The 24,998-nt window shown below is 52.0% G+C and overlaps 4 protein-coding genes across 4 annotated transcripts; 2 read left to right on the top strand and 2 right to left on the bottom strand.

The window, feature by feature from the left end:
* Positions 1-1,650: 1,650 nt before the first annotated feature.
* CSUI_001658 (60s ribosomal protein) lies at positions 1,651-4,522 on the bottom strand. The gene is made up of 3 exons (XM_068061863.1): positions 4,048-4,522; positions 2,369-2,791; positions 1,651-1,842 (listed from the first exon to the last, which is right to left on the bottom strand). Exons 1-3 carry the CDS (start codon positions 4,334-4,336, stop codon positions 1,739-1,741), a joined length of 816 nt encoding a protein of 271 aa, XP_067926149.1. The 5' UTR covers positions 4,337-4,522; the 3' UTR covers positions 1,651-1,738.
* CSUI_001657 (apicomplexan specific protein) lies at positions 4,456-10,283 on the top strand. Its single transcript, XM_068061862.1, has 7 exons — positions 4,456-5,678; positions 6,232-6,321; positions 6,670-6,760; positions 7,434-7,669; positions 7,888-8,030; positions 8,146-8,984; positions 9,495-10,283. The coding sequence occupies exons 1-5, from the start codon at positions 5,388-5,390 to the stop codon at positions 8,026-8,028; spliced, it is 849 nt and encodes a 282-aa protein (XP_067926148.1). The 5' UTR covers positions 4,456-5,387; the 3' UTR covers positions 8,029-8,030; positions 8,146-8,984; positions 9,495-10,283.
* A 585-nt stretch (positions 10,284-10,868) lies between these two features.
* Positions 10,869-18,474, bottom strand: CSUI_001656 (ribose-phosphate pyrophosphokinase). Its single transcript, XM_068061861.1, has 6 exons — positions 16,419-18,474; positions 15,703-15,829; positions 15,054-15,212; positions 14,151-14,243; positions 13,217-13,579; positions 10,869-12,682 (listed from the first exon to the last, which is right to left on the bottom strand). Exons 1-6 carry the CDS (start codon positions 17,663-17,665, stop codon positions 12,506-12,508), a joined length of 2,166 nt encoding a protein of 721 aa, XP_067926147.1. The 5' UTR covers positions 17,666-18,474; the 3' UTR covers positions 10,869-12,505.
* Positions 18,353-24,921, top strand: CSUI_001655 (mediator complex subunit med10). Its single transcript, XM_068061860.1, has 6 exons — positions 18,353-19,572; positions 20,277-20,373; positions 21,053-21,158; positions 21,840-22,038; positions 22,571-23,168; positions 23,943-24,921. The coding sequence occupies exons 1-5, from the start codon at positions 18,733-18,735 to the stop codon at positions 22,793-22,795; spliced, it is 1,467 nt and encodes a 488-aa protein (XP_067926146.1). The 5' UTR covers positions 18,353-18,732; the 3' UTR covers positions 22,796-23,168; positions 23,943-24,921.
* Positions 24,922-24,998: the final 77 nt, after the last annotated feature.

Here is a 24,998-nt window from a genome sequence, read left to right as displayed (position 1 = left end):
GGGTGAAGACGAACAGGGAATCTCGTCGTAGTGGAGACAAAAGCTGTTTCACCGTGTCCTCGCCGGACCACCTGGGAGGCTGATTACGCCCTGTCTAGTCAGGTGTGAGACTTCGGCCCTGGAGCAAATCCACTCGAAAAACTGGGCGGCGAGAGCGTTCTGGCACAGGAGCTGCCCGGATGGCGTGAGAGTGCGGCGGAGGCATGCAGATCGGAGTTCGGTCTGTTCGCCCGCCATCAGCAACGCGGACCTCGACGCGGCTGGAATCATACCATTTTCCACCCTCTTTGACTTCATAGATCAGATACACGTCGACAGAAGGATGCAGCCAGACGAAATAAGTTGGCGCGCACACTGAATTTCCGCTAAGCAAATCGCGTCTCTCCGGAGGGTTCACGCGTTCACTGTTCCCCTAGGTACTTCGATTTAACGCGCGCATTTATTCGCCGTTTACTTTTGTTTCAATGGGGCTGTGGGGGAAGCGGGAAGCCTTTCTTCAGTGAAACCCTGAAACAGGCCAACGAGTCCTCCACTTCGCCGAACTTAGACAAAACTCGGAACGTTCCGTGTGCTTTCGGAAATGACTTGCTAAGGCACACTCCCCGCCATCCCCAGTGCCGGCCGTTTGCCATGGAATCGCTACTGTTGTTGCGCCTCTCGGGGCTACCGGCCACGGCGCCTGCCCCGGAGGATTCCGCGCGAAGTGCTGATGTGCACAGCTAGCAGAATCTGTAAGTCTTCCGCTCGGTCCAGTGATCTGTTCACTGGCTCAGGCCTTAGTTTTGACCACTGCCTGATTTACGCCAGGCAAGATCCCGCCTCAACTGCCTAACCGCGACGCGCCCTCCGGTTGGTCAACACGCTAGCCATGTGCTTTTGCAAACGCTCTCTCTCTGATGTGAGTCGCGGCTCTGTGTCCAAGAAGTATCACTCAGCAGCTAATTTGACAGCATGCACCGAGAGTGTCCAGCATCCGTGTGGCGGCGCTTTATACGCAACTCGCCGTTTTCGGCCTGCTCCAGTGCACTAGACTTGCGAACATTTTTCTTCCATCACCGTAGACAACAGAAGTCCAATCTCGCCCATGGTTCGTCGCTTGTGAGGAGGGTGAGTGTCTCTGTTTCCTCTTCGCCGCTTTCGAATGCCCCTTTCGCCTCTGACCCGAAAATGCGCCTTACCACCACGGGACGTGAGGGGACCTGTCCCACTGTTAGGTCATGAGATAGACTACCTGCAGCCCTGAAGAGGTTGGTAAGAATATTGCGTGAGCACAATTGCCACTCCAACTCAGGGTACGGGGCCACTAGGCAGTACCGTTACTGTACGTCGTTTTGAGTTAACTGGCAGTGCGTTGGCGCACTTCGCTTGCCTACTGAGAGGTACAGGCGCAACACTCATCTGACGCTCCTCGTGTGGTTCAACTGAATAATCACCCCGAGAACAATGACAGCGCGCGACCGGGGGGCAGCACTCCGATTCTCGGGGCATAATGAATCTACGTAAGCCTGGACTCCCCTCCGCTGCGAAAGCGCGTCCCTCCAGAGACGCAGATTTTGTGAAACACTTAGGATTCAGAGACGTTCAAGAGCACCACAGACAGTTCAACGAGACAGAGGTCTATGATTGCGATCCACAGAATGGGAGAAAAGACATCTGTTCCTCTCCCGACAACATGGCCCCTCTTCGCATCGTTCCCGCTCGTCACCACTTCTTACGACATCACGACTAGAACAGAAGTCTAAGCGTCCTGCTCAACAGTGCTTGTCTCTGATACGTAGATACCGTCCAAGAACTTTCGGATATCCTTCCGGCGCACAAGGGTCGACTGGTGGATCAACGCCGCTACAGACATGCGACACAACAACGGCGCAATACAAAGAATTGTGCACCCTCCGAAGATGCTCGCTAACATCGCGGACTTCGGACAGCGATCAAGAAAGCAACAAGGAACACTGCATACAATAGCTCATGGCGGAGAGCACTACACCACGGCCGCATGCGCTACTACATGAATCAACAACGGTCAGAAGAGCGTTCCTTGTAGATCCGCCCCAACTTCATTCGGTCTTACCATCCGTACACAGCAGCACATCGCAACCACGATCGGCTAACACAGTTACGACTGCAAAACTTGAGCGTCCTTCGGTCACTTCAGGCAACGTGTTGAACGTACAGAGACTGCACGATGAAAGGACGTCGCTGCGACAAACACATCCTTGCGCACCTTTTTGCATGTCAAACCTAAGTGACTGCCAACTCACGGAAAAATTGATACCTAGTGCGCACTCGAGAGCATGTATCTCCAACACAAAGTACGACGTCAAGCCTGACACGAGAAGACAAACACCAAGACAGAGCGTGACATTACCTGAACGGGACACGAGCTCGAGATCTGTGCCTGTGAGGGCGATTTCGTCCTTGACGTTCGTGGCCTTCTCGCATTTGACACCAGGAAGCATTTTGACAACGCGGACGCGTTTCTCCCCCAAGAAATTGCGGATCTCAACCACTGTTCCGTTATTGCTGATGTTCACGTTAATAGGAAAGTGAGCATATACGAAGCGCATTTTATATTGGAACTTCTTCGTCACACCGGTGAACATGTTCTTGATGTGGGAGCAGAGAGTGCGAATGCAGCTCAGGTCTGTACGGGTGCCATACCACATCTCCACCTTCAGCTTATTCCCAGACTTTGTCTTTTGAATGTCCACCGGGAGGTGACGAAAGGCACGTGTAATCTCCCCGAACTTGCCCTTCACGGTGACCACACGAGACTTGGCAGACACCGTCACTGAAGAGAGAAAAGACAATCACTCAGTGCTTAACACATGAAGACAACGACGCAGCAATCGTCGGGCTCCGGTCCTCACCCCTAAGTGGAAAAAGAGACTTTGGCCCAGTAAATCTCGGACAGTCCATCCTTACACAACGGACACGGAATTCACAAGAACCAAGTGCATGAATGAGGTACTTATTGCCGTTTCTCTCCATCCCAACAGTGCTGAATTCATCCAAGGAGAGAAGGCGAGGGAATACCCGAAGCGGCGCTACCGAGCAGAGGGGGGAATTGTAGTAGTACCTGAAGTGCGTCCACCATGAAGCGCCCCATCCGCGTCAACTATCTACGTGTGCAGAACGATACACACTTGAAACAAGCTGACGTGTCACCTGGTGCCCTACAATACAATCCAACTGAAACACGAGACTCCACACTGGCCCGGAGAAGGCACGGTAACGTATTCGACGGAAAAAAGCGAAGACCAGTGCGACCGTATGCCCGAAGCTTCCAGCGACTTGCAGATGTCTGACAAGACTGTCACCTCTATAGCGTGTAGGCGTGAAGAATGGACCGCAGCCCGTTCTCGGAGCGCTGCCGATGGCACATGCATGTGCCGAAAAACTATGATAGCTCTCGTCCGAAAACGGTTGATGGTTGTGTCGCGTCAGGGTTGACCCGGGAGGAGAGCACAGGTGAAATACAAATATGGCTTGCATGCCTGATCTGGGACTGGATGCCAAGTCCGAGACACCCGTGGAAGTGCCCAACCATGAAACTTCTGTCGAAGGGACATGTGCCGGGACAACGCAAGCGACACTGGGCACCTGCGGACATCTTCCTTAGCTACATGCTGCCGACTGGAGACAAAACGAAAAGAAAAGCTTGTTGAGCTCAGCAGTTCTTTCCGTCAGCCGACAGTCATGCTCAAGGGGAGTGAGGACTGCACCTTGAGACGACTCTTCCTGTGACGGAGGCAATGAACACTCGAGCTACAGTGCGCTTTCCTAGCTGCTTATACACGCCGGTTCTCCGTGCGTGACACACATTCAGCCATCCGGTTCCCGCAATGGATATTAACTCATTCCCGGAAAAGAACCGAATCCCTCCCCTTCGATCTGCGGCACATGCGAACATCTGCGACCGGAGAATACAGCAATCCCCCGGTCCCTCCAATGCCTTAGAATTGTCTTAATCTTCAAGACGACTGTACACAAATCGGTGTTTTCAACTATATGTGTGAGTTCTCTTATCTTTTGCAATGAACTTACCCCCCTCGGGGATGGTGATGGTCTCTGAGGCATACACAGACTTCATCGTGGGGAAGGCGATAAGGACAGGGAAGAAGAAAAGGGACCCCACAAAAAAAGTCAAGAACACGCGCCGCAACGGACGAACGAGAGGAACAAGTAACCCAGAGATATGCGTGCGGGTGGCATGTAGAGCCAAGAGTCGAGCCCCTGAAGAAAGCCCAGGATCACGCCTGAACACGAGGGACCCCTGCTGCCAGCGCCCCGCACCACATCGGAAGTTTGGAGAACATGAAATACGTGAAAGCATGCGGTTCTTTGCATTCTCTCGGCTAGTGCCCCACGTTCCTCCTGCTTCGTAATATAAGCCTAACTCTGTTAAATCGGTATACGAGCATCCTGGAGGCAGCAGCAGCTATATCTATTGACAGATTAACAGTCTCCTTTTCTTAGTAGTGAACCAAAAACCAGCCAGCAGCGCCGAAAAAAAAGGCTATATTTCTTTTTGAGTGACCGACGCTTTTCTGTTCGTACAGGCGTAGTAATGCCGCCTCGTGACGTCGACCGGCGGAAGGAAGGACAAGGTCCGAGCAACTTTCCCCATTAGTCTGGAGTTACATGCATGCACTCCGAGCTTCTAGTATCTCGAGGTCCGCCAACGTTCTCTGATGGCTAAAGCATCCAGGATCCCTTTGCATAGCTTGCTGTCTTCAACAGTAGGAACTGATGAGAAATAACCCGGTGGCGTGGTTGCCGCCATCCTCTGCTTGCCGCTGAGCACGCGGATCCCAGCGGAGCGAGCCAATGATCCAGAGACGGGTACGTAGCGAGAATCCTAGGGTTTTGCTTCACTTTTGCTTTGGCTAGCATTAAGCAAGATTACAGCAAGAGTTGCTCGCCAAGGCTACGTAATCCGTCTTCGCTCGTGGCTCCCTAGCCTTTCAGCGGACTGGGTATCCTTCCATTGTTTATTGCTTCTCGTCCCTTCGCGAGCGCGCCGCGGTCTCGCGGCTGGCTGAGGCGCCTTTTGCTTTTCTGTGTCGGTTCTGACGGGTGTCGGCAACTTCTTGTAGCAAGAGGGTGTCTCGGCTGGGGTGGCGGGTGCGCCTACACCTCCCCCCAGGTGACTGGTGCATTGTTGTTAAAAGTGTGGTGTGCCCGCCGGTGCTTCCGTCCGCGCCGTCACTTCAACATTAAGGCCCCCCCCCCTAGCTGTGCTCTCTTCTGAGGGGACTGTCTGTCTACTAGGGGGAATCGAGTGGACAGCAAAGAGCCGTTTCCGCGTCGGTCCCTTTCCAGGGGAAATCACCCTCTCATCTCAGGGGGAATTTCAAGAGCCGGGAGGAAGAGGTTTGCTCGTGATGGACGATCTGAGAAGGATGAGAGCGGAGGGAGTCGGCGAAGCGGTAGAGAAGAAGGAAGGCTCCAATCCAGGGCCGGCTCCGAGCAATACAGAAAAAAGTGATAATGAGGCTCTGAGTAGTCGTTACATTGCTTATTTACGTAGTATCAAAGATAACTGGTCTTCGTGCCACGCTGCTAGACTGCTAACTCCGGCACTTCTGGTGTACATATATCAGAGGTTTCTCATGCTTTCCACCCCTCTCAAGGTCCGCGTCCTCACTTCTTTTCTATATCTTCGACCGGCTCTGGTGAGATTCTCTTTTCACGTCGTTTCACCTTGCCCCTACCTCATTATTCTAAAAGACCGAATCACGCTTCCGCCTGCATCACTTCCCGTCTGAGTTCGCGTTTACTTTCTTCTGCTTTTCCTGAGCGCTTTCTTCCTTGAGTTTCCCTGCGGATCAACTGGACAAAAGATTTCTCGAAGCGTGTACCCATTTTCTTCATCTGCGGATCTGGATGTGTTTCCTGCGTACATGATGTATTCTTACTAGCCACACGCGAAAGCAAGGCGGGCACTGTCGCTATAAAGAGCGGTCGTCATATCTTGAATGACAGGCGTCTGAACTGCGGCGCACCCGTATGATCTTTTTTCTCAGCTAGACTAATTCAAATCATGCTTTATGTTTCTCTGAATCTGCAGCAAGACTTCTTTGCGTCCTCACTTGGGGGTATACGCTTCGGGCTTCGAATTGAGTTCACCGCAGCTGTGGGCGAGGAGCGGATAGAGGACATCTTTTGGTTTAGTCATCGTGAGGGGAGCTTCTTCTGTAGCTTATGCTTTCTTCGGTTTCTCTGCAGCGTGAAGGAAGCAAGGACGTGTTGACAGGGATTCTGAAAGAGGCAGAAACAGATCCGAACGAGTGGGTGAAGAAACTCAGTCGGATACTGGTAAGATGCACGAAGTCGGGAGTATTGGGTTGCACTGACTACTGTACACTCAAGGCTGTGTCCACAACAATCCACGCAATTTTCGCGGGAGTCTATCTATCTATCTGCGGGATGGGATACTTCGATCTATGCAAAAGCCGCCTGTAGGGAAACCGAACCACCGCAAGACCCTTCCCTTGCTCCGGTCGTTGCATAGTGGGTTACACGTGTGTGGGTACGCACGTATGTGCTCGATGTTATGTACTCCGCCTATCATAGTCTTGCAAGAGCGTCTCTTGTTTTCTCGGCTCTTTCTGTAACTTTTTCCTGCATTTGTGCAATCGTTGCAAACGTGTGACTGGCCCGTAGATGCCTTATATCTCGAGTGGCCGCGTCGATCTACGGGAGACAGATACAGAGACAGCTTTTCGCATCATCAGTTTTCTTGATGAACAACACGGTAAGCCGACTCATCACAAAAAACTCCCACTTTCACATACGAAAGAATCTAGGAGGAGGCAGTGATGAAAAAAAGCTCGACGAGAGACGAGCACACACACCTGGATAACATAAACAACTGTTTATCTGTTGCTTGACTTCATACTGTAAACGTCTGTTTGGGCAGGATCGGAGGAGGCTCGTGCGAGAACCAAGTGTTGCTGTCCTTTTCCCCTCTAAAGTGGGATTTGTAGGCCTGCTGGGGAAGCCGTGGTGGGGGAGAGCTGTGTCTTCGTTCTCTTTTTTAGCAATGCAAATGTGTTTCCCTTAGCAGTTGTGTCAGTGGGTCTTTGCAGGCGCAGTATTCAAAGAATCATGACATCGGGCAGGGCCAAGCCAACAAGTGTGGACAATCGAGCATAGATTGAACATATGTTGTGTGCAAATGCCTAGAGGGATTATTCACCGCCATTCATGTACCTACGTGAGTACAGACACGTGCACAAATGATACATACATTGTGCTGCTTACCTTGTACTCCGTAGGCCCGCGGTACATAATCGCTGACAAGCCCATAGAGTTGACACACAGCTATCCGTACATAGACTTAGGCAAGACTCCAACTCGCCTAATTCTTCGTCGGAGGTTCAAGATGCTTACCCCGTCACTGGATGGTTTTGTCTTTTCCGTTGCAGCGCTCCATCCTGAAGAAGGCAATTATCGCCGGAAGGGGGGTCTAGAGCAACAACACATCTGTGATCCAGACGCAGATTTTGTGACGGCCGAGGCCGCTGCCACTGCTGCAGCCAGTGCGAATTTCTCGAGTTCTGCGCAACAGCAGCTTCTCGCTCAGTTGGCGGTTCAGCAGCCTGCGACGCTTGAGATGAATCTCTTCAGCGCTAGGGAAAATTTTGATGACCTCATGACAGGGGTAAGGAAGAGCGCGTGGGGGATGATCTGGTATCAGTTAAGCCCCACAGATGCTCCTTATGGGGTCACACGATCGTAACTCAACCTTTTGAGTGTGTACGTGCGCGGAGTAAGAATGTTTTCTGTCCTCGGTATATCTGTGTGTCTGTACGCGTGTGTGTATAGATCTGTTGCATGCCTGCACGCGTGCTCTTTGTGCCTTTACCGTGTTCTTTTTAGATTGTCAAGCGAGGGACACAGCAACTGCGTCGTGCCGCGGAAGCGCAGCAACAGCGCGAAGAGGCTGCTCTTCATAGGCGACCAACGTCGACGCCCCAGCATCTTTCTTTCTCCATGTTAAGTGGCGGGGCCAGACGATAAGAGTGAGCCCTTCTCTTTTTCTTGTCTTTGCTTGTTTCTTAAACTAGTCGAGGACGCGAGTCCTGTGACAGCTCATCGAGAAGTGCCGTCGATTGGGGCGTGCCTTCTCATTCTCAGAATCGCGTCCGATGACGGCAAAGCGTCACTGGCTACCGCGTGTTGTACTGGCCACTTTGATGACGGGATGATCGTACAAGCCTCAGCGAGCAAGAGGTGTTCCATGCAAACAAATTTGGGTCCATTCAGCTAAGAAAATTAATCACTCCGCTGGCCATCAGTTGTTTTGGTGGACCCGACGAGAGAAGAGAATTCTTGGTTGAGACGCGCCGAAGCGTAAAGGGTCCAAGGAAGACGTGAAAGAAATGGAGTAGGACAGTAGCGAGCAAGAGTCCCAGAGACAGGATGACATATGAATGAAAGCATCACAAAGTCGAAGGCGATGCCGTGTTCCCCAGTACGCCATTTACTCAAAGAGAACAGGAACAAGGAAGCGGTGTAGGTGACGGGGTGGCCTGGTCGTTCATGCACGTTCAGTGAGCAAACTGGAGGGTACTTTCGAGACGACTGTGGGGCTGTCTTTATCCGCGCACCACGAAGCTGGAAAGAGGAACGCTTGTGAGAGAGTGGAGCCACAGTTTTGTGGGTCTTCCTCGCAACTGCATGAAAGGAGGAGACCTCAGCTCTCGTGTTTGCCCTGATGATTGAGGGATAGTGCTTCTGGTTTGCGGAAATGACGGCGAAGTCGTAATTCTTTCAGAGAATCTCAGCCATCCCGTTAAACAAAAGAGATGCTGAAGAGGAGAGGGACAGAGTGAGCTAAATTCACCCTCTCTCATACCATTCTGGAAGATGCCAAAGACGTTTCGGTCGAGCAGGAGTTTTGTAGCCTCTCTTTGATTATGCCTTGCCGAGCCTAAGTGAAGTTCGCTCTACCGGAAGAGACGTCAACGCCCAAGGTAGGCGCTGTCTACACCTCATGCTGCACAGGAATTCGGGGTGCTTCCGTAGACTCCTGTCGGGCTGTTTCGTTCTGTAGTGCTCGTTGAAGAGGCGTTTTTGTGCGACGCTGTTTTTACTCGCGTTGATTTAACCGAGGATTTCTGGGGTTTTGTAAGTGCCCTCGACAGCAGCAAAAAAGCCTGCCGTCTGTCGGCTTATGAGTGTGTATATACCAAGTTCCCGTTATTTCCTTTAGCCCGCATGCAGCGCAGCTCCCTCTTGCCGGAGTACAAGGACATACAGACGGGCAGCAGGTAGAACGGCAACGCAAGGAGATAGTTGGCGGCTCATTTGTATAGCTTCTGTCATCTCCCGGAGTCACGGGAATCGTTGTGGAATCTTGAGGGAGGCGTTTCATGTTTGCGTCTATTGAGTGGCAAGCTTCATTCGTTAGGCGTTTTGTTGGGTGCCCTTGCTCCAGTGTCTCCAGACGCACCGATATGCCTTTTTGTACTGTGTTTGTTCAGGAGACAAGCCCGGACTAAGGTTCCGGCGAAATCTCGGGGAATTTCGTCGAAGTGTAACAGAACCTCTGTCTCGCGCGCGCCTCAACGGCTGCCGTGGAACGCTGGGAGGCTAGGGTGCGGGGGCTTGTGTTATAGAAACTGCTTGGAGTTCTCAAGAGCAGCAACTCTTAACGTGACTTCTTTGTCTTCAGCAGCAACGATTTGTCCCTCCGAAACTCTTTTTTAGTAGGCTCTTCTGTCGGGCAGGATGAGAAGATATCCGAGGTAGATAGATACTCTCTATCACGGTTCGCGGTTCTTAGGAGCGCGGCGGAGTTGACGTACAAGTCAGCCCTGATCGTTTGTGTCACTTTTCCTAGTTTCTGTGTCGCGGTGAGCCTGACGCAGAGCGCACCTGTGCTGCCATGGGAGTACGTGGTTCTGCCGTAAAGCGTTTTTCGCGTCACTGGTTTTGTTGCAACGCCGCCAAGCTGTTAAAGCATTCTCAGAGGCCGTGTCGGAGGAACCTGGAGGGTAAGCCTGGCAAAAAGAGACAAAGAACGAGCGCGTCCAGGATGATGCAGAGCTGCTGGAAGTAAAGAAGACTGATTGGCAGAAACAATGAACGGGCACCGACTCTTCTCTGTCAGTCACTGACAGAGCCAAGTGCCCGGAGGAGCGCTTCGGAGTGCCGGGGCCAATGGGGTTCAAGATGTAGGTTCTGTTACAGCAGGGGGTTCGCCCTGTTTTGGGAAAACGAGGCGACATAGACAGTGTATATACTGACCTGTCTCCGTCAGCACAATGGCTAATGTTAGAGACCGCGGGGGTGAGATCGCCTGTCTTCACGATCTGCTTATCTGGCGTCTCCACTGTTCCGGTGTTCGCAAGGTAGCCAGCAGGTGCATTTGAGTATCAGTATATTTCTCTCTCTGAGCACCTTGGAGCAGAAGATAACAGTAACTGCCGTTGCAGCAGGATGCTTGGATGAATCCTCAATTAACCAAGATGGAGAGCAGGGAAGAACAGCAGAGGCACTTTCTTCGGACGGAACAGAGCACTGCGCCATTCATCGGTCGCGTCCGGTTAACTAGAGCCGCGCACCTGCTCCTGTGTTTCCTGCCGCGTTGCTTGTCGCTGCACCAGTCCTCACCGTTTACCAGGTGGCCAGCACCCTGGGCGTACTTCGCCCAGGGTGCTGGCCACCTGGTGGCGTTCTTGGATGCTACGACTACGGGGAACGGCGAGTGTGATTGCACACCGGCGACCAGCTGTGAGACCTTTGTAGTTCGGGTGCAAGTGGGTTCCCGATGTCGTCCACAGCCCAGTGTGCCGTGTGATGTAGAGCGGTGGCACCTGCGTGAAACCTCTGTATGAAGCCGTCAGTTGCTCATAGTCAGATGCGGGCTTGCTGCGCCGGTGTCAATCCCTCGTTAAAGAAAAGTCCATACAACTCGAACCGACTACTTCCCGAGGACAAGGAAAGGCCAGACAGCTGATAACATGAAAGGACGCCCGGCGGAGAACATGGAGATAAGGATATGCGGCGGACATAAAACAAAGGAAAACCGTGAAGCCGCCGCCGCGCTGCGACATAAAAACAAGACTACAATCCGACGCACGCGGGCGCGAGAACATAGCTAGCACCAGAAAATCCTTGCCTTGGTCTCCGGCGCCACATAGTATCTGAAAGCAGAATAGCTGCCACAGATTAGCGTGCGTCCAGCTGCTGAGTGTATATGGCCGCCTACAACGAGGTACAGGAACGGATCGTCTAACAAACACTAAACCTCATTCGATGGTACCGCAGAAATATCTTACACTTCATTGTCGCATACCTGCGACAACACATAGCTCCAAGCGCCCCCCCACACTAGAGAGACCGGTGCATCCGCTGCCACTCTCCGGGTATGCCAGTTTACCGGCCGGCGTTGCCTTCTAAGCACAAATATGATTAACGTGTATCTCCAAGGAGAAAAGCGACCAAATTGGGTCCTCACCAGACCAGGGACCGAACTGTGGCGGACAGCACGCCGCTGACGAAGGTGGTCCTTGTCGCGAATTCATTGCTGCGGCGGTAGCATTGAATGCTACTCTCTGGAATCTGTTGCAGCGCCCCCGCCAACCGCGCACTTTCCACGGGGCGTACGCAGGAACTGTCATTCCCAGCTAGGTAACATGCAAACGGCCCACCATACACACTGGGTGACTGACAGGGCAAAACCAAAGGGCGACAAAGAGAGCATCCGTGACAGGAAACCAACCTTACTCCCCTCCCGACACGCGTCCAGACAAGCTAGATACGCAAGGGCACGGCGTGGTACGTGCTCGTCCACAGCCCGCCGAACTGCATGTGCGCTCAGCCTGGTCGTGCCTCTGCCTAGCTGAGCATAGTGCTTTGAAAGCGATTCAGACTAACAAAAGCGCGTCTCCGCAGTATCGTGAAAAATATCTTACACCACTCCGATTTACACGCATTCACCATGCCTTGTCCCGCCAGAGAGACAGCGGTTCTCCGGAAGACGAGTCACGCAGCCTTCTTTTTCACGCAGAAGTGGGTCCCCCGGAAGAATCCTCATTTGACATCCCCTCGAACCGAGCTTCGTTCAAATAAACCCGGAAAAGATTCACTGACACGCAAGGATTCTTCGTTTCGCAACCACGAAAAAGCGATGCAGTTGCATATACTAAGTACACAACAGAATACCATGTATATGACATGCTCACAACCCTCCACCCATATGTCGACACGACTCCGAGCTTGCCAGCGGGCGACGACCACCATCACTCGCCACAACAACGTGACTTGATAGCAACACACACGGGACAAGGGAGCACGATGACACTGGCTGGCCTTTGCCCCCGACCTCACGACGACCAGAGGTGCATACGGTCAACTCTCTGGCGATGTGCAGCAGTGTGACACAACCAGTCAAAAGCACACAGACAGATTCTACCCGACATACAAAACTGATTTACATTCCTTATGCCTTACTTCCTGACGCGAGAAAACTTGACGCTGCACGTTGACATTATTCAAACTGACGCTGCTCGTTCAGTCGGGCGTTCTGATCCCCGAAAAGACCCGAGACTGAACGCTCCTCGTGTACGCGCTTGATGGCCTCGGCCATGAGCTTCCCCACAGACAGCACAACGAGCTTCTCACAACACACATGAGGAGGGATAGGCACAGTGTTGGTAACGATCACCTGACAGAAGGAAAGAAAAGCAGAGAATGAGGAACCCTGTCGAGAACCCACCAACAAAAACGGACCTTGCACTGGGATGTAATAAAACGGAGTCTCCCAGAAGAACTATAGAGGAAAACACGACTGCTTACCCTGGCTGTCAAACCTGCAACCTTGTTCTTTGCGACAGCTGGTCTCCCGAACTCATGACACCTTCCGGTGTGCCCCACGTACTCGACGGACTTGCTGAAAAACTAACGGTTGCCCGCCGGTTCAGCTGCCTTTACTTTCTGCGCGCGGAAGAATGACCAGGTGACGGGCCCTTTCTAACTACGAGTAGCACGGCCTCGAAGGGCCCGGAGTACCGATGGTAGCGGGTCCACGCTTTTCTTACTGTTACAACGCCTCCCAGGCTATGTTTTCCATCTGTTCCCATTCTACTGCCTAGCCCTATACAAGTCCAGTCAAGAAGGAGGATAGAGAGAACAGACAGTCCACTTGCACCCAGAGTAGAAGCGTCAATACAACTCTACAGATTCTCTTTTTTCAACTTACCTCCTGAATGGGACTATTGTTGATACGGTCTACAGAACCCTTGGAAAGCACGCCGTGAGTGGCGAACATGAAGATTCTTCTTGCTCCTCCAGCCTTCAGGTCCATAGCCGTGGCCTGTGCCTTCTCCCCGGTGTCGATGATATCATCGATGATGATGCAGTCACGTCCTGCAACATCTCCCACGTGATTCCATGATCCTACACTTCCATTTGGCATCGTCTTATCCTCAGCCTTTTCTCCTCCGTCTCTGCTCGTTTTCGAATCCTTCCGGATCGCCGAAGAAGAATCCTCAGAGACGGTCGCTGGAGGAGAGAAAAGGATAGGATTGCCCTCCCTCGCCTGGCGCTTTGGTGCGTCGCAGACCTGAAGACAGCAGCAAGATTTACTACTACCGCTAGTCACGTCAGGAAAACGTGGTATGCATTAATTGCTACGGAAAGATAGTGTATCTTCATGACACACGTCTGAACACATCATAATAAGACCGCCCTCCTTTTCTTTCACTCTAGAGCAATGGTCAAGTCGGCGTGAAGAAAACAGAGGAAAAGGGGGGCCTGTTAGGCTCTGTCTTGTCTCTTTGCACATCAACGTCCCGTACATTGAATACGGGGACTTGAGACAGGGAGTATCTAGCAACCCCGGATTAGAGAGGGTAATTACACGATGCCTATACACCCATCTCATAAAAATATAGACGCAGTCGAGATGCAAACAGCTCATTGTCTCTCTTGTCCGGATACCCCAGGTAAACATGTCGCCTGGGTGTTCGCGTCCCTCCAGTCAAAAGTTCGCCAGTTCAAGTCAGAACACTCGAGGTATAACAGAAGTGGAAAGCACTACGAGGCCCTCTGGCACATGAAGGAAAGACAGGTCTTGGACATCGTGGGGCGCTGACTAGCATTCACCTTTCTTTCATACAAGAAAAGATTCTCACCATGGAAGTGAAGCCTGCTTGAATTCCATTTTTGCGCATCAGAGACCACATCGCCTTCGCCTTTTCGCCACCGGTGTTATCCGTTGCCACGACCTAAACCGACGCGGTACCGACAAAGTCAAAGAAGCAAAAGGAAACTCCAATACTTGCAACACCTCGCCGTGCAATCTGGGACTACTGCAAATACACACTGGTTTCGCGCTCGACTTTAAAAGAAACTACCAAGCTGAATGGATCTTTGCAGAAAATGCAGGAATTGAGGACAATCCAAGCCAGGGGCTGGCGCACACCCCATCCGTGCGCCACAGCTCAGGTGCCCGTACATCCTGCCACGCAGTACTGGGTAAGAAAGCCATAGTGTATGCGCATACATACTGAACGCTTGTGCAAGTGCGTAGAACGTCTTTTTTCCGATGCAAGCAACTAAGTAGAGCTAGAAAGCTTTTGGTGAGAGGCGAAAACGTCTCCCCACGTCCGTAGTATATCTGCACACGCACGAGAATGAACGCGATACAACAGCGCAAGCGCAGGTACACTTCGGAAAGCAGAAACGAAACATCTCAGCCGCCATCAGAATCCCTTTTGTTCAGCCTCTGTGGTCACAGCTGCCCAGCTCGTATAAGATACATCCTCGCCTGTTTGCCAAACCCAACGGCGGTCTGACCGACGACGAAACAACACTACTGACCATAGGGCATAAAACTACAACCAAGAGAGCACGGAAAAGAGCTATGTGCAATTCACTTGAACACCGGAAGCGTCTTGAAGAAGAAACTGCGACCTAGGGAGCAGGACGCGCAGGGCCGGGAAAGAAGTATACGAGCGTTTAGCCTTTGTTCACGGCGGTCTGCAGCAAAGATAACGGCATATACCTCTTGCGATGAATCCTTCTGCATTGCTTACCACAGGGTTCACGAGGTCTTTCTTTTTTAGATACCGCACAGCCAGCTGGTGAGGCTGAACGTTGAGCATAGGTATAGGTCGAGTAGAAGGGTAAGTGAAGAAACCTTCCATGCGGGGATTGTGAATGTCCACAAACATCACGCTGTCAGCTCCACACACCTGAAAATGCAAGGAAAACACTCAGGCCCGCGGGCCGGCTTCACTCATGTAGAGAGAAGAAGGCGGAAGCCGGTCCAAGCACACACGACAGTGAAACCGGGATCGCACACGTCGGAACGACAGCCCGATCGCGACGAGCGTCTAGTGCGTCTCTCGATTCTCTTGTGCTTCTTCTTCTGTTACATACGGATGAGGAAAAGCAGGACAGGGCAGAGCGAGACGCACGGCTATCTCTACAACTGCTGATTAACTAGGCGTGTGCACACTTTCTCTACTTGTGCGTCAAGATGAAGAACAGTGGTAGAAAAGATGCAGCTCGACGGGGGCGGCATCATTTTGTATTCAGACAGAGCTAGCTAGCTACATGTACACAGTGTATACCCACAGCATTCCGTGGCAGGAGGGTCGGGGGGAAACATATGTGATGGAGAACGCATTGGCCCTACATGAGGAGGCTGGCTTTTTTCTTTGCAAATCTCAAAAACCCCACCTGAAGAAGAACGGAAAGGTCTGCGGCGGCCATGGGTGTAAGGATATTCTCGTCACCCTGAGACAACTCGGTCTCCCGGTCATAGGGCATGCAAGGAATCACGGCTGTAATACGCTTAGCCGATGAACTGAGTACAAATTCGCAACAAGAAGGTGTACGAACAACAGCTGCTTTCCAACGTATGTAAAAACGGCGACTCAGTCGTGCTTTGAAATGCTCTTCTTCGTACAAGATAGGCGAAAGTGCGTGATCGGAGGCTTCATGGTTGTCAGTGTATGACTGATATCTCACCTAAGTCACACGGCAGGGGGCCCCGTCATCACAGCGAAAACAGACGCATACCCAGCTGAGAAAAGAGCGCCCCGTCGGATTGCATGAGGAAAGGAGCACACATGCGCGAACTCAGAAGACATCCAAAGAGACAACTATGTGGAGGACACACTGGCACACCACGGACACGTGATTACACAGATATCTGTGACAGAGCTACACGAAGGAGGATTCCCTCTTTACCTTGGCCATACTCTGCAAAACACACTACACGACGCCATCCATGTCTGTACACAAGATAGATGTCGATTCATAGATCACCTGAGAAAGGTGAGCCAAGATTGCCACGTATATCATGAAGGAAACGACACTAGTGTGAGGCACAAACGGGTAGCTAACCAGCTCGCTGCAAGCAGTTTGATTATTTCGAGTAGGCTGCGCCCTACCGCCGGAGAGCCGTAAGAAGAAGGAAGAGCTCCATGAGGCAACTGTGGACATCTCCCCCCGCTGCCGGAGCACTTTGAATGACGAAGACATCCTTCCCTCTGACCTCATCAAGAACTTGTATAACACACTCTCCATCGGCATACCGACCTACGTGTGCTCGGCCGACAGCGACATTCAAATGAGCAGCAATTTCCCTGGCTAATTCTGGATGCCCCGTGCCTGCGAAAAGCTGTAAACAGGAGTCTGCTGAGAGCTCCTGGTATAGAGATTCCGAGGAAGGAGCAGTCGACCCGGAAAGAGACTTCCCAGGTGCATCATTCTCATCCCTTGACGAGCACTGCGCGGGCAGTACTTCGGCACGCCGTTGGGATGGGAGGAACGAAGGAAGACAGCGAGACAGGAGAAGAGAACTGGACGACTGGGAGTTGGAAGAGAGTGAAGACGCTGCACGGGAGTAAAGGCCCGGGATGGTTGAAGCGTGGGAGTTTATATTGTTTGATGAAAACAAAGAACCAAAGCCATATCGTAAAGAATGATACCACGCTCCAGATTGTTGGTGATCTTCTTCCGCCCGTGAAGGCAAATCTTTCTCTTCGGCTCGTGTTGTTGGTAAAAAAAGACCAAGTACAAGCGACGCTGCGCCTACGGCACATCCTGTGCCAGCACCTACTAAGAGTTTGTGTTTGCTTGGCTTTCCTTTTCCCTCATCACTTCCCCGAGTTTTGAAAGGAGAAGAACGACCACCGGCATGACTCCGAGACTGGTTACAGGACGTACCACACAATAAAGAGGAGACACGCGGATCCGCATAACTTTTTACAGTATGAAAGTGCCGGGCAGTTCTACCTTCGGACCGTAATGTATGGAACAAGAGTGGCCCAGAAACAGACTCTTGCTGAAGAAGTCGGCGAGACAGTGGATAAGACGGGGAGGAAGAACACGTCGTGTACGGCTCGGTAATGAACTGAGAGGAAGGAGGAAAGCAGTCGAGAGGGTTCGACAAGGAAACAGTTGAACGGGTAAGATGATGTCTACGAGGAAGATCGGAGAATCCTCCTTTGAAAGGCGAGGAGAGACAATGGAACTGCCTTTTCCGTGGAGATGCTGAGAACGAAGAAGAAAACGATGAAAGATACGTCCTCGACGGGTTCAGCACTACACATCCTCGTCTGCCTCCCACAACGCGGAAAGAGCAGCCAACCATGCCCCCTACCCGCCTCATAGGCTTTTTGTTTTCACCCTCCATTCTGTTTGGGAGTGCAGTCAAGAAAGGCGCCAGAAAGGACGAGGACAAAGGTGAGAAACACAAGGAGTGTGCTTAAGGGCGTCTGAAGAGAATGAAGATTGTCCTTACTGCTTCTCCTGTAGTCTTGGCTCGCGACTGTGCACACGGAAGAGCAACGGCAAGTACTGTATAGTCACAAATCAGGGAGAAGTGTGATGTATCAGAAGCCTCTGCTGATAGCGGCCGTGTCACAAGAGGACTGGCGCTTGTCACATACAAACACATGGACACCGAATATGGAGGCAGAAAAGAATGGGAAGAAACTCCGAAAAAACTTTCCTTCACAACTGATAACCGGCACGAGACAACGTGATGGAAACGAGACAATGTGTCTTTGTAGAGAGGAATACAGTCTCCTTCATCTGGTGACGGGCTTGGAAAGGACTGCTAGCTGCCCCCTCCCGTTCAGGGTTCCCCGAGCGAGGCGCTGGAATCAAAGGTGAATACAGCGCGTGATCGAAAAGAGGGGACAGCAAAGCGCACCAGTGAGCGATATTCATTTCTATAAAGAGAGTGTACGATGAAGAAGGGTGTCGGGAAACCGCTCCGAAGAAGCGCGAGAAGAAGCCTCCCCGCAGCATGCGTTAGTCCTTTGGCCGTAACAAACAACGCGCCCAACAACCGATACGAGATGTCGAGTGCTGGTGATATTGTTGTGCGGCTCCTGTGCTTCGAGAAGTTGGTTTTTCAGGGAATTGAAGAGAGCACTCGCCAGAACAGCTTGAAAAGGACTGTGATAGTCACGGACGGTTGGGAAAGGTTGAGGAGCTTGAGCAGAAGAGAATTTCTCGAGGCATTGGAGGGCTGTACGGGAAACAAACCGTAGAGGGAGAGACGCTAGCTGACAATCGAAAGGTTGATGTCACGGGTGCAGACATGCATGAAAGGATTGTAGGTCCTCCTTAAGAGACAGCTCAATCATACTTTGGATCGTCCTGGTTAGGCTAGCGGAACACCTCTATGGAACTTTCCTAGAAGTGTCGCTCTTTCATTTGGCGTATGGGCTTCCTCGCAGACCGTGTCGTCCGATGTCTTTGCTTTTCTCGTCTCGGGTGCAAGCGAAGGCTGCCTCAAGGAAAACTGCAAAGCACAAGACGTCGCCCACGAGGAAAATATGCTTTGGCCGCGGGGACGGCTGTCGTCGTCTTCCCTTCTGGTGTGACAGAGGGTTACAGTCTGAGTCAGGACTCCAACGACAGGCGAGAATTGGAACTGGGACCGAGCGCTCTACTCCCCGGTCCCCCTGGCAGACTGAACTCCACAAGAAGAGAGAGGCTGCTACGCTACTGTCTCTTCTTGACGGCCTGGCATCTAATTGTGCCCTTCTTTCGTTTCGGTCAGCTCTGTGTTTTGACAGGGAGCCCCTCTTATCGACTCCGTTCAAACGTCCGTGCTCATCCTTCACTCCACCCCTTTACGTACCGCGGATCCAGAATAAGGGATACAACCCCCCAACCGGAGAGATGAGGCCTGGGGCTCCGCTCTCCGGCGGCTCTAGTGGGGCTTCCATTAGCCAGCCTTTTCTTTATCAGCCTTCGTTGGACGCATCAGGCCAGATGGCCCCCCCTATGCAGACAGGAGGAGTCGCCGCAGCTCCAGTTGCTGCGACGGCTTTTGCCGAGAGAAACGTAGTTTTCCCTGGAGGGGGAGGAGAAGGCAGCTCCCTGACGGGCTTCCGAAGCTCTCAGCAGTTTCAGCACTGCTCGTCCACGTCGTCGGAGGAAGAAGATGATGAACAGCATTCCTCGTTGTCAGGAAGTAGCAGTGACGGTGGTGGGGGGGCCTCAAGCGGAGGTGAGGATGAGGCCGGAGCAGGCGAAGATGAGCCTGGAGGTGCGAATAAGAAGCCACGGAAAACCACTGATGGAGTAAGTTCCCCTGGCTGCGTTTTCTTGAAGAGGAAGAAACGCACAGTCCTCATGCCAAATAGTGGGGAAGAACCGTTGAAATGCCTTTTTTTTTCCAAATCGTCGGAAAAGAAACTCTGCGCGACTCGTGTCTTGAGCAGTTTAGTGTCTTGTGACTTCACTTCTCAGACATCATCTTGAATGGAGTTACCGTTCCTCCTGCTCACTCCCAGAGATATGCTTTCATCTTGCTTCGGCTTCTCCAGACCGGTGTTGCTCCTAGATTTCTAGATCTCTTCATGCTCATTTCTTATGCATTTTGAACGCTGAGACTCAGGGTGTATGTACACCTTCGAATAACTATCGACTTTCCATACATCTCTCCACCACGGAGCTATGCAGATCAAAGGTATGTCTGGTGAATCCATCTTTCTGGGTAGCACCTGCCTCTACACATGCATTGTGCGTGGCTTGCTTTCAATCCCAACTGTAGACCGGGAAGGGACGGAGGGAACTGGTGAGTTTCCGTGATACAACACTAGGAGAGGTAGTGCAGTCAATGCTGTCTTTCTCTTCATGACCTTTCTGAAACCGAGTTGAATGGCCTTTTTCCGGGAGTAGAAGGCGCGCCTTAGTGGGTATCTATTCCATCACCGAACAATTACACGTTTTTCTAGCAGGTATTGCCTCGATTTCTCTCTGCTTTCTCTAATACAAACATGCAGGGAGCTGGGACGAAGGCGTCTCTGCGGTCGAGGGTGGGTAAAGGGCCATCTCGTGAAGCCCGACAGCGGAAGAAAGCGGCCAAACTCTATATGAAAAGTAAGGCTGCCTAGTAAAGAATTCATGAGGAAGCGTATGCCAAAGAAGGGGAGAATCTGCATAGAGTTGTCACTCGTCATTTCCTTTTGATAAATCACAAAATTGAGCCTAGATGCAGAAATGATCTTAAGCATCCGGGAAGGGAGAAACCCTCATGTCAACTTCCGTGTTGACACCTTCTGTCCTGCGGAATTCGTGACTTCGCGTGTATTACCGTGCGCCTCGCTTTGTTGCCTGTCGGGACAGGCAAAGCCTTAAAGAAGGAAAGATGAAAATAACAGGCGAGGGGCTTTTGCTTGTGTATCTGCCGACTGTCGTGGTCACAGGAAGAAGAAGCCACACATACAGACAGTGTGTGTGTGTGTGTATATATAAGAATGACGGGGTCGCTGTCCTGCCATGGTACCTGGAGAAAAGTATAGAAGTCCATATGGACTATTTTGACGTTGCTCAGACGTGGTTTGAAAGACCAAGCCCAGTCGGTCACCCCGGACACAGTAGCGATTTTCTTCCGAAGAGGCAGGCGCTCAGGAGAATAGAATGAAGCTTGATGAGGCCAAGCTTCTTTCTTAGCGTTCACGACCCGGAATGTTTGCTTGGAATCTGGCGATGGAAACAACACCGGGTGATGATGTTGATACGCCCTGGCTCCACATGGTTTACTGTGGTATTTGTGCAGCTGTGCACTGCCTAACAAAGATGACGCTTCTTCTTGAGGACTCTCACATCGTCGTACCTGTAGGAAAGGCCGAAAACAAGGCAAGCAGGAGACTTTCTAAACTGCTGTAAGGACACAGGAATCTTGTCTTCTCCTTCTCTGATGTTGGAACTCATCGTTTTTATGTACGGCCCGAACGGTACATGTATACTGCACTTGGGGCTTCATGCATGTAGACCACACTCATATATAAAAACTGCAGTGAGTCATTTCTCGTCGTGTGTTCAGCCCGGCCTTAGACACGCAAGTGTGTGCTCGTAGGGCTCATCTATGCGTGCCAAGAGAACTTCAGCCTTGACGCACTTCTTCCCCTACTTCTCTTTCACTGCATACCGGTGGTGTTTGCCGTCGTGTCGAGATATATGTGTGTGCATAGATTTCTCTGGGAGCCCGTTCCGGTGTCCTTAACTGTACTCCTGCCAGAAAAAGAGAAAAAAGCGTGTTCATTTTGTATCGGGGAACGACTGGAGAGCACGCTGCTGCTGTCCCCGGCAATTCAACTGACTTGCACGGCAGGCTGCTTGCGTCGCAGCATTCACTTGGAATGGAACGTATGTGGCAATCAGCCATGCTATCAAGGGTGTAAACCTATGAACGGAAAACAAGCAAACGAGTGTAATGTTTCATTGTATTTCGTGCGCTTACTCGTCGATCTGATCCGGCGAACGGGTGTGGATTAAAGTACGTAATCTACCATGTGGGTTCGGTGAAGGAACCTAATCTTCTTCCTCGTCCTCTCTGCGCCCAGACTTCGGTACGATCGCATGCTAGTGAAGCTGGAAGAATACATCATGAAAAGCTCTTCTCTCTCAAATGCATCCGTGCCCAGCGGCTTGCTTCGCGCGCTGGATGAGAACGTAGATCCGATGGACTGGGTTCAAGAGTGCGTCGTCAATGTACACCGAGAAAAAAATGCGCAGCTTCGAGGAGTTTTCACGGCTTTCGGCGTAAGCCTTCTTTCTTCAGGAAACTGCTACGGGGAAAAGCAGGACAATCAGCGGTTACACGCGTGAATGTGTGCGCCTATCCCCGGGTACGGTTCTCAGCGGCAGATTATAGTTTTTTGTCAGCAATGCTCACCGAGCAGTAAAGACCAGAAACGTCCCAACTGGGAGACCGTCTTCAGTCCGAAAGAAGAACTGCGTTGAGGGCTGCTTCTCCGGCACCAATAACATCCCTAGCATTGTAGTTACAGTTACCAGAGCCATCACGTTCGATCCGGTCTCTTCTTAGTCGGGAGCGTGTGTCTGCGTCCACTTCGATTGCATTTGTGTCAAGGGGCGGCCGAACGAAGAACTCTTCGAGTGGTGCGTACTAAGCGTGCAGAATCGCCTTTCTGTTTTTGTCGGGTTCAGCTAGCCACGCGCTTGACCTGTCTATTTCTGCAGATGTCTCTCTCGAGTACAGAGCCATGAAAAGCGTCTGAGGACACGTGTGAATACATGCTGGTTTTCTCTGCATCTGTCTGGGCAATTGCAGTCCTATGAGGCAACGTTACATCAGAGCTTGCGCTACGGGCCGTCAAGTGACCTGCTACCGCCCCTGCCCCGCGCCTTCCCTTCCACTCCGTCTTTCCCACTTGCCGCTCCAAACAGCACAGGGGCTGGAACCCCGGATGATGGGGGAGCGTCACAGCATCCGAAGACCGCTTTGACCTTCATTCCAGGCGAGACGTCTCAAGCCCGGAGTGTCGGGTCTCGGTGACTGTATTTTTTGTTCTTTGCAATTCCGTCCTAGACAAGATTTGAGCCTCCTTGGTATTTGTGTTCAAAAGCCTGCCTGTTGCAGCTGCGTTCCTACTTGAATCACAACTCGTTTCCCATGGGCTGGATTTTCTTCTATTTCGGCTGCTCAACTGTTCGCTAGCAGCTACTTTAGATGCTGAAGGTGGAGAGCGTTTGTCGTTGTTGACCCCGGAGTGACCCTCGGGTCTCCTCGTTTTCCGGGAGAAATCCGTGCGTATTCGTACGTTTAGGTCGTGATTGCGCAGTCCCGTGGATACAGAGACGCAACCGCGCGCACCCCTGTGGCCGCTTGAAAGGAGTCGCGATACGAAATGTATCACTTCACTAATTGGGTGAGAGGCGACACTTCTCCTCTGACCCGAGTAAACGCAGAATGTATTTTCCCTCTACCGGAATAGACCCGTGGATACTTGGTGAGAAAACGTGCCGCCTTGGACGAGAGGTAACGCTCCCCTATGTAGGCATCATCGGATCGCCTGTGTTATCATGACCAAAGGGAACCGGTATGTTTTCCGCGAAGTACTCCGTGTGGGCTCACCAGTGGCAGGAGTGTACCTCGGGACCCGGAGCGATCCGAGGTTGAGAACACTTTTTTTGCATCGGGGGTGCTGCTCTGTGTGAGAATGATCTACACTACACCATGTTCGCGTGCTCCCAGACTTTTCAAACATACGGCGGCGCGTGCATCCATACGTAGTCACACGTACGGGAATGCTGTAGACTGCCTGTCCAGCGGCCTGTATATGGTTGTCGGTGCTGCTTTACTTTCTTCGGAAAAAATATGCGAAACTGCTGCGCTAACGCGTTGCCTGTGTAGGGCATCTTCACTCTTGGGCAACCGTCAGGTGCACATGACAGCTCGTTGGTTCTTCGCTACAAATAGACAACCACAGAAAGCGCCCGTTCCACTTCACAGTGTCCAAGCTGCGTCTCGTTGACCCCGGTGGCTCGGCCGTAGTTCGCGTATGAGATTTGGATTTGGGCTGTGCATATTGCCCTCCAATCACGCACGGCCTGAAAGTCTTCGGACGGCCAGCCGAACCCGGTCGCCCGTGCGGCTGGCGTTGACCTCTTCTACATCTGCTTGATTTATGCTTCTGTTGCAGCCAACTCAATCATCTTCAACTTGCACTTCGCTGCTGTTTCTTGTTGGGCATCACTCTACTCTTCCCAAGGGTTACAGTCCCTCGGCCGTCGAAACACCACGGACAGGCGGCCGCCACATGAACCGTCATACAGTGGGGGCGCCATACAGCACACGTTCGTTTCTTCGAATGGGGATCCTTTATGGCTGTACTAGCTGGTGTGTCCTGCCATGAGGCCATACCTGTGCAGGGTTACACATGGCTGCCCGGCTGCACCGCCCGAGAGAGGATGTCAGGGTATGTTACCACGCCGATCTGCGGAAAAGAGATGACCATCGGCGGACGAGGTTACGGTCTTGTTGCTGTCACACGATACATTTTTGTGTTTTCTGGAAACGGCGCCGCGCGTTGTTTCTTTCTTGACAGAGCGAACTTTGGCTTACACGCCGCAGCTTCATCTCTATCACTTGCAGTTCTCTGGCTTCGACGCAGTTCACCTGCTTCGACAGAGAAGGCTCTCTCTGTCCACTCAAAAAGTTTAGTGCAGCTCCAGTGAGAGTTTCTATTTTTTGCCTGGAATGAGCAGGGATCAGCCGTACTCTAGGAAAATCTGGCGAAGAACAGCTTGCTGGGCGCTATCGGAAGGGTTCATGGCAACATGCTGGTGGAAATGGGACTCTTGCTTTGCCCAGACTGAAACGCGTCGGACTGACGCCTGCGGCTGGCATGTCACTTTCCCTCTTTGGTGCGAGAGTATGAGAAGGGGGGCGACAGCGTCGTTCGTCCTGACCGAGCACGCCATGTAACGTTTGCGGCTCCGACAGTAAGGCACATACTCAGCCCTCTAACGGGTTCGCATAGTGGGAGAGCTCTCACACTGAATGCTTCTGGGAATCAGCGAATGACGTACGGCGGACGAAGCGCATCAGGGCGGTTGTGTGTAAGAAAAGAAAGAAAGGGGAACTGCCTCCATGAACTGTTATCGACCTGGAGCTGTGCGCGACTTCAACAGACGGGCGTGGACTGCGCAGCCACACCCCTGTAGGAAATAAAAAGTTTCCAAAGGATACCAGAGAA

Source organism: Cystoisospora suis (assembly GCF_002600585.1).
Source record: "Cystoisospora suis strain Wien I chromosome Unknown contig_671, whole genome shotgun sequence".
Lineage (NCBI taxonomy): Eukaryota > Apicomplexa > Conoidasida > Eucoccidiorida > Sarcocystidae > Cystoisospora > Cystoisospora suis.
This window is presented reverse-complemented; position numbering and strand designations above follow the sequence as displayed.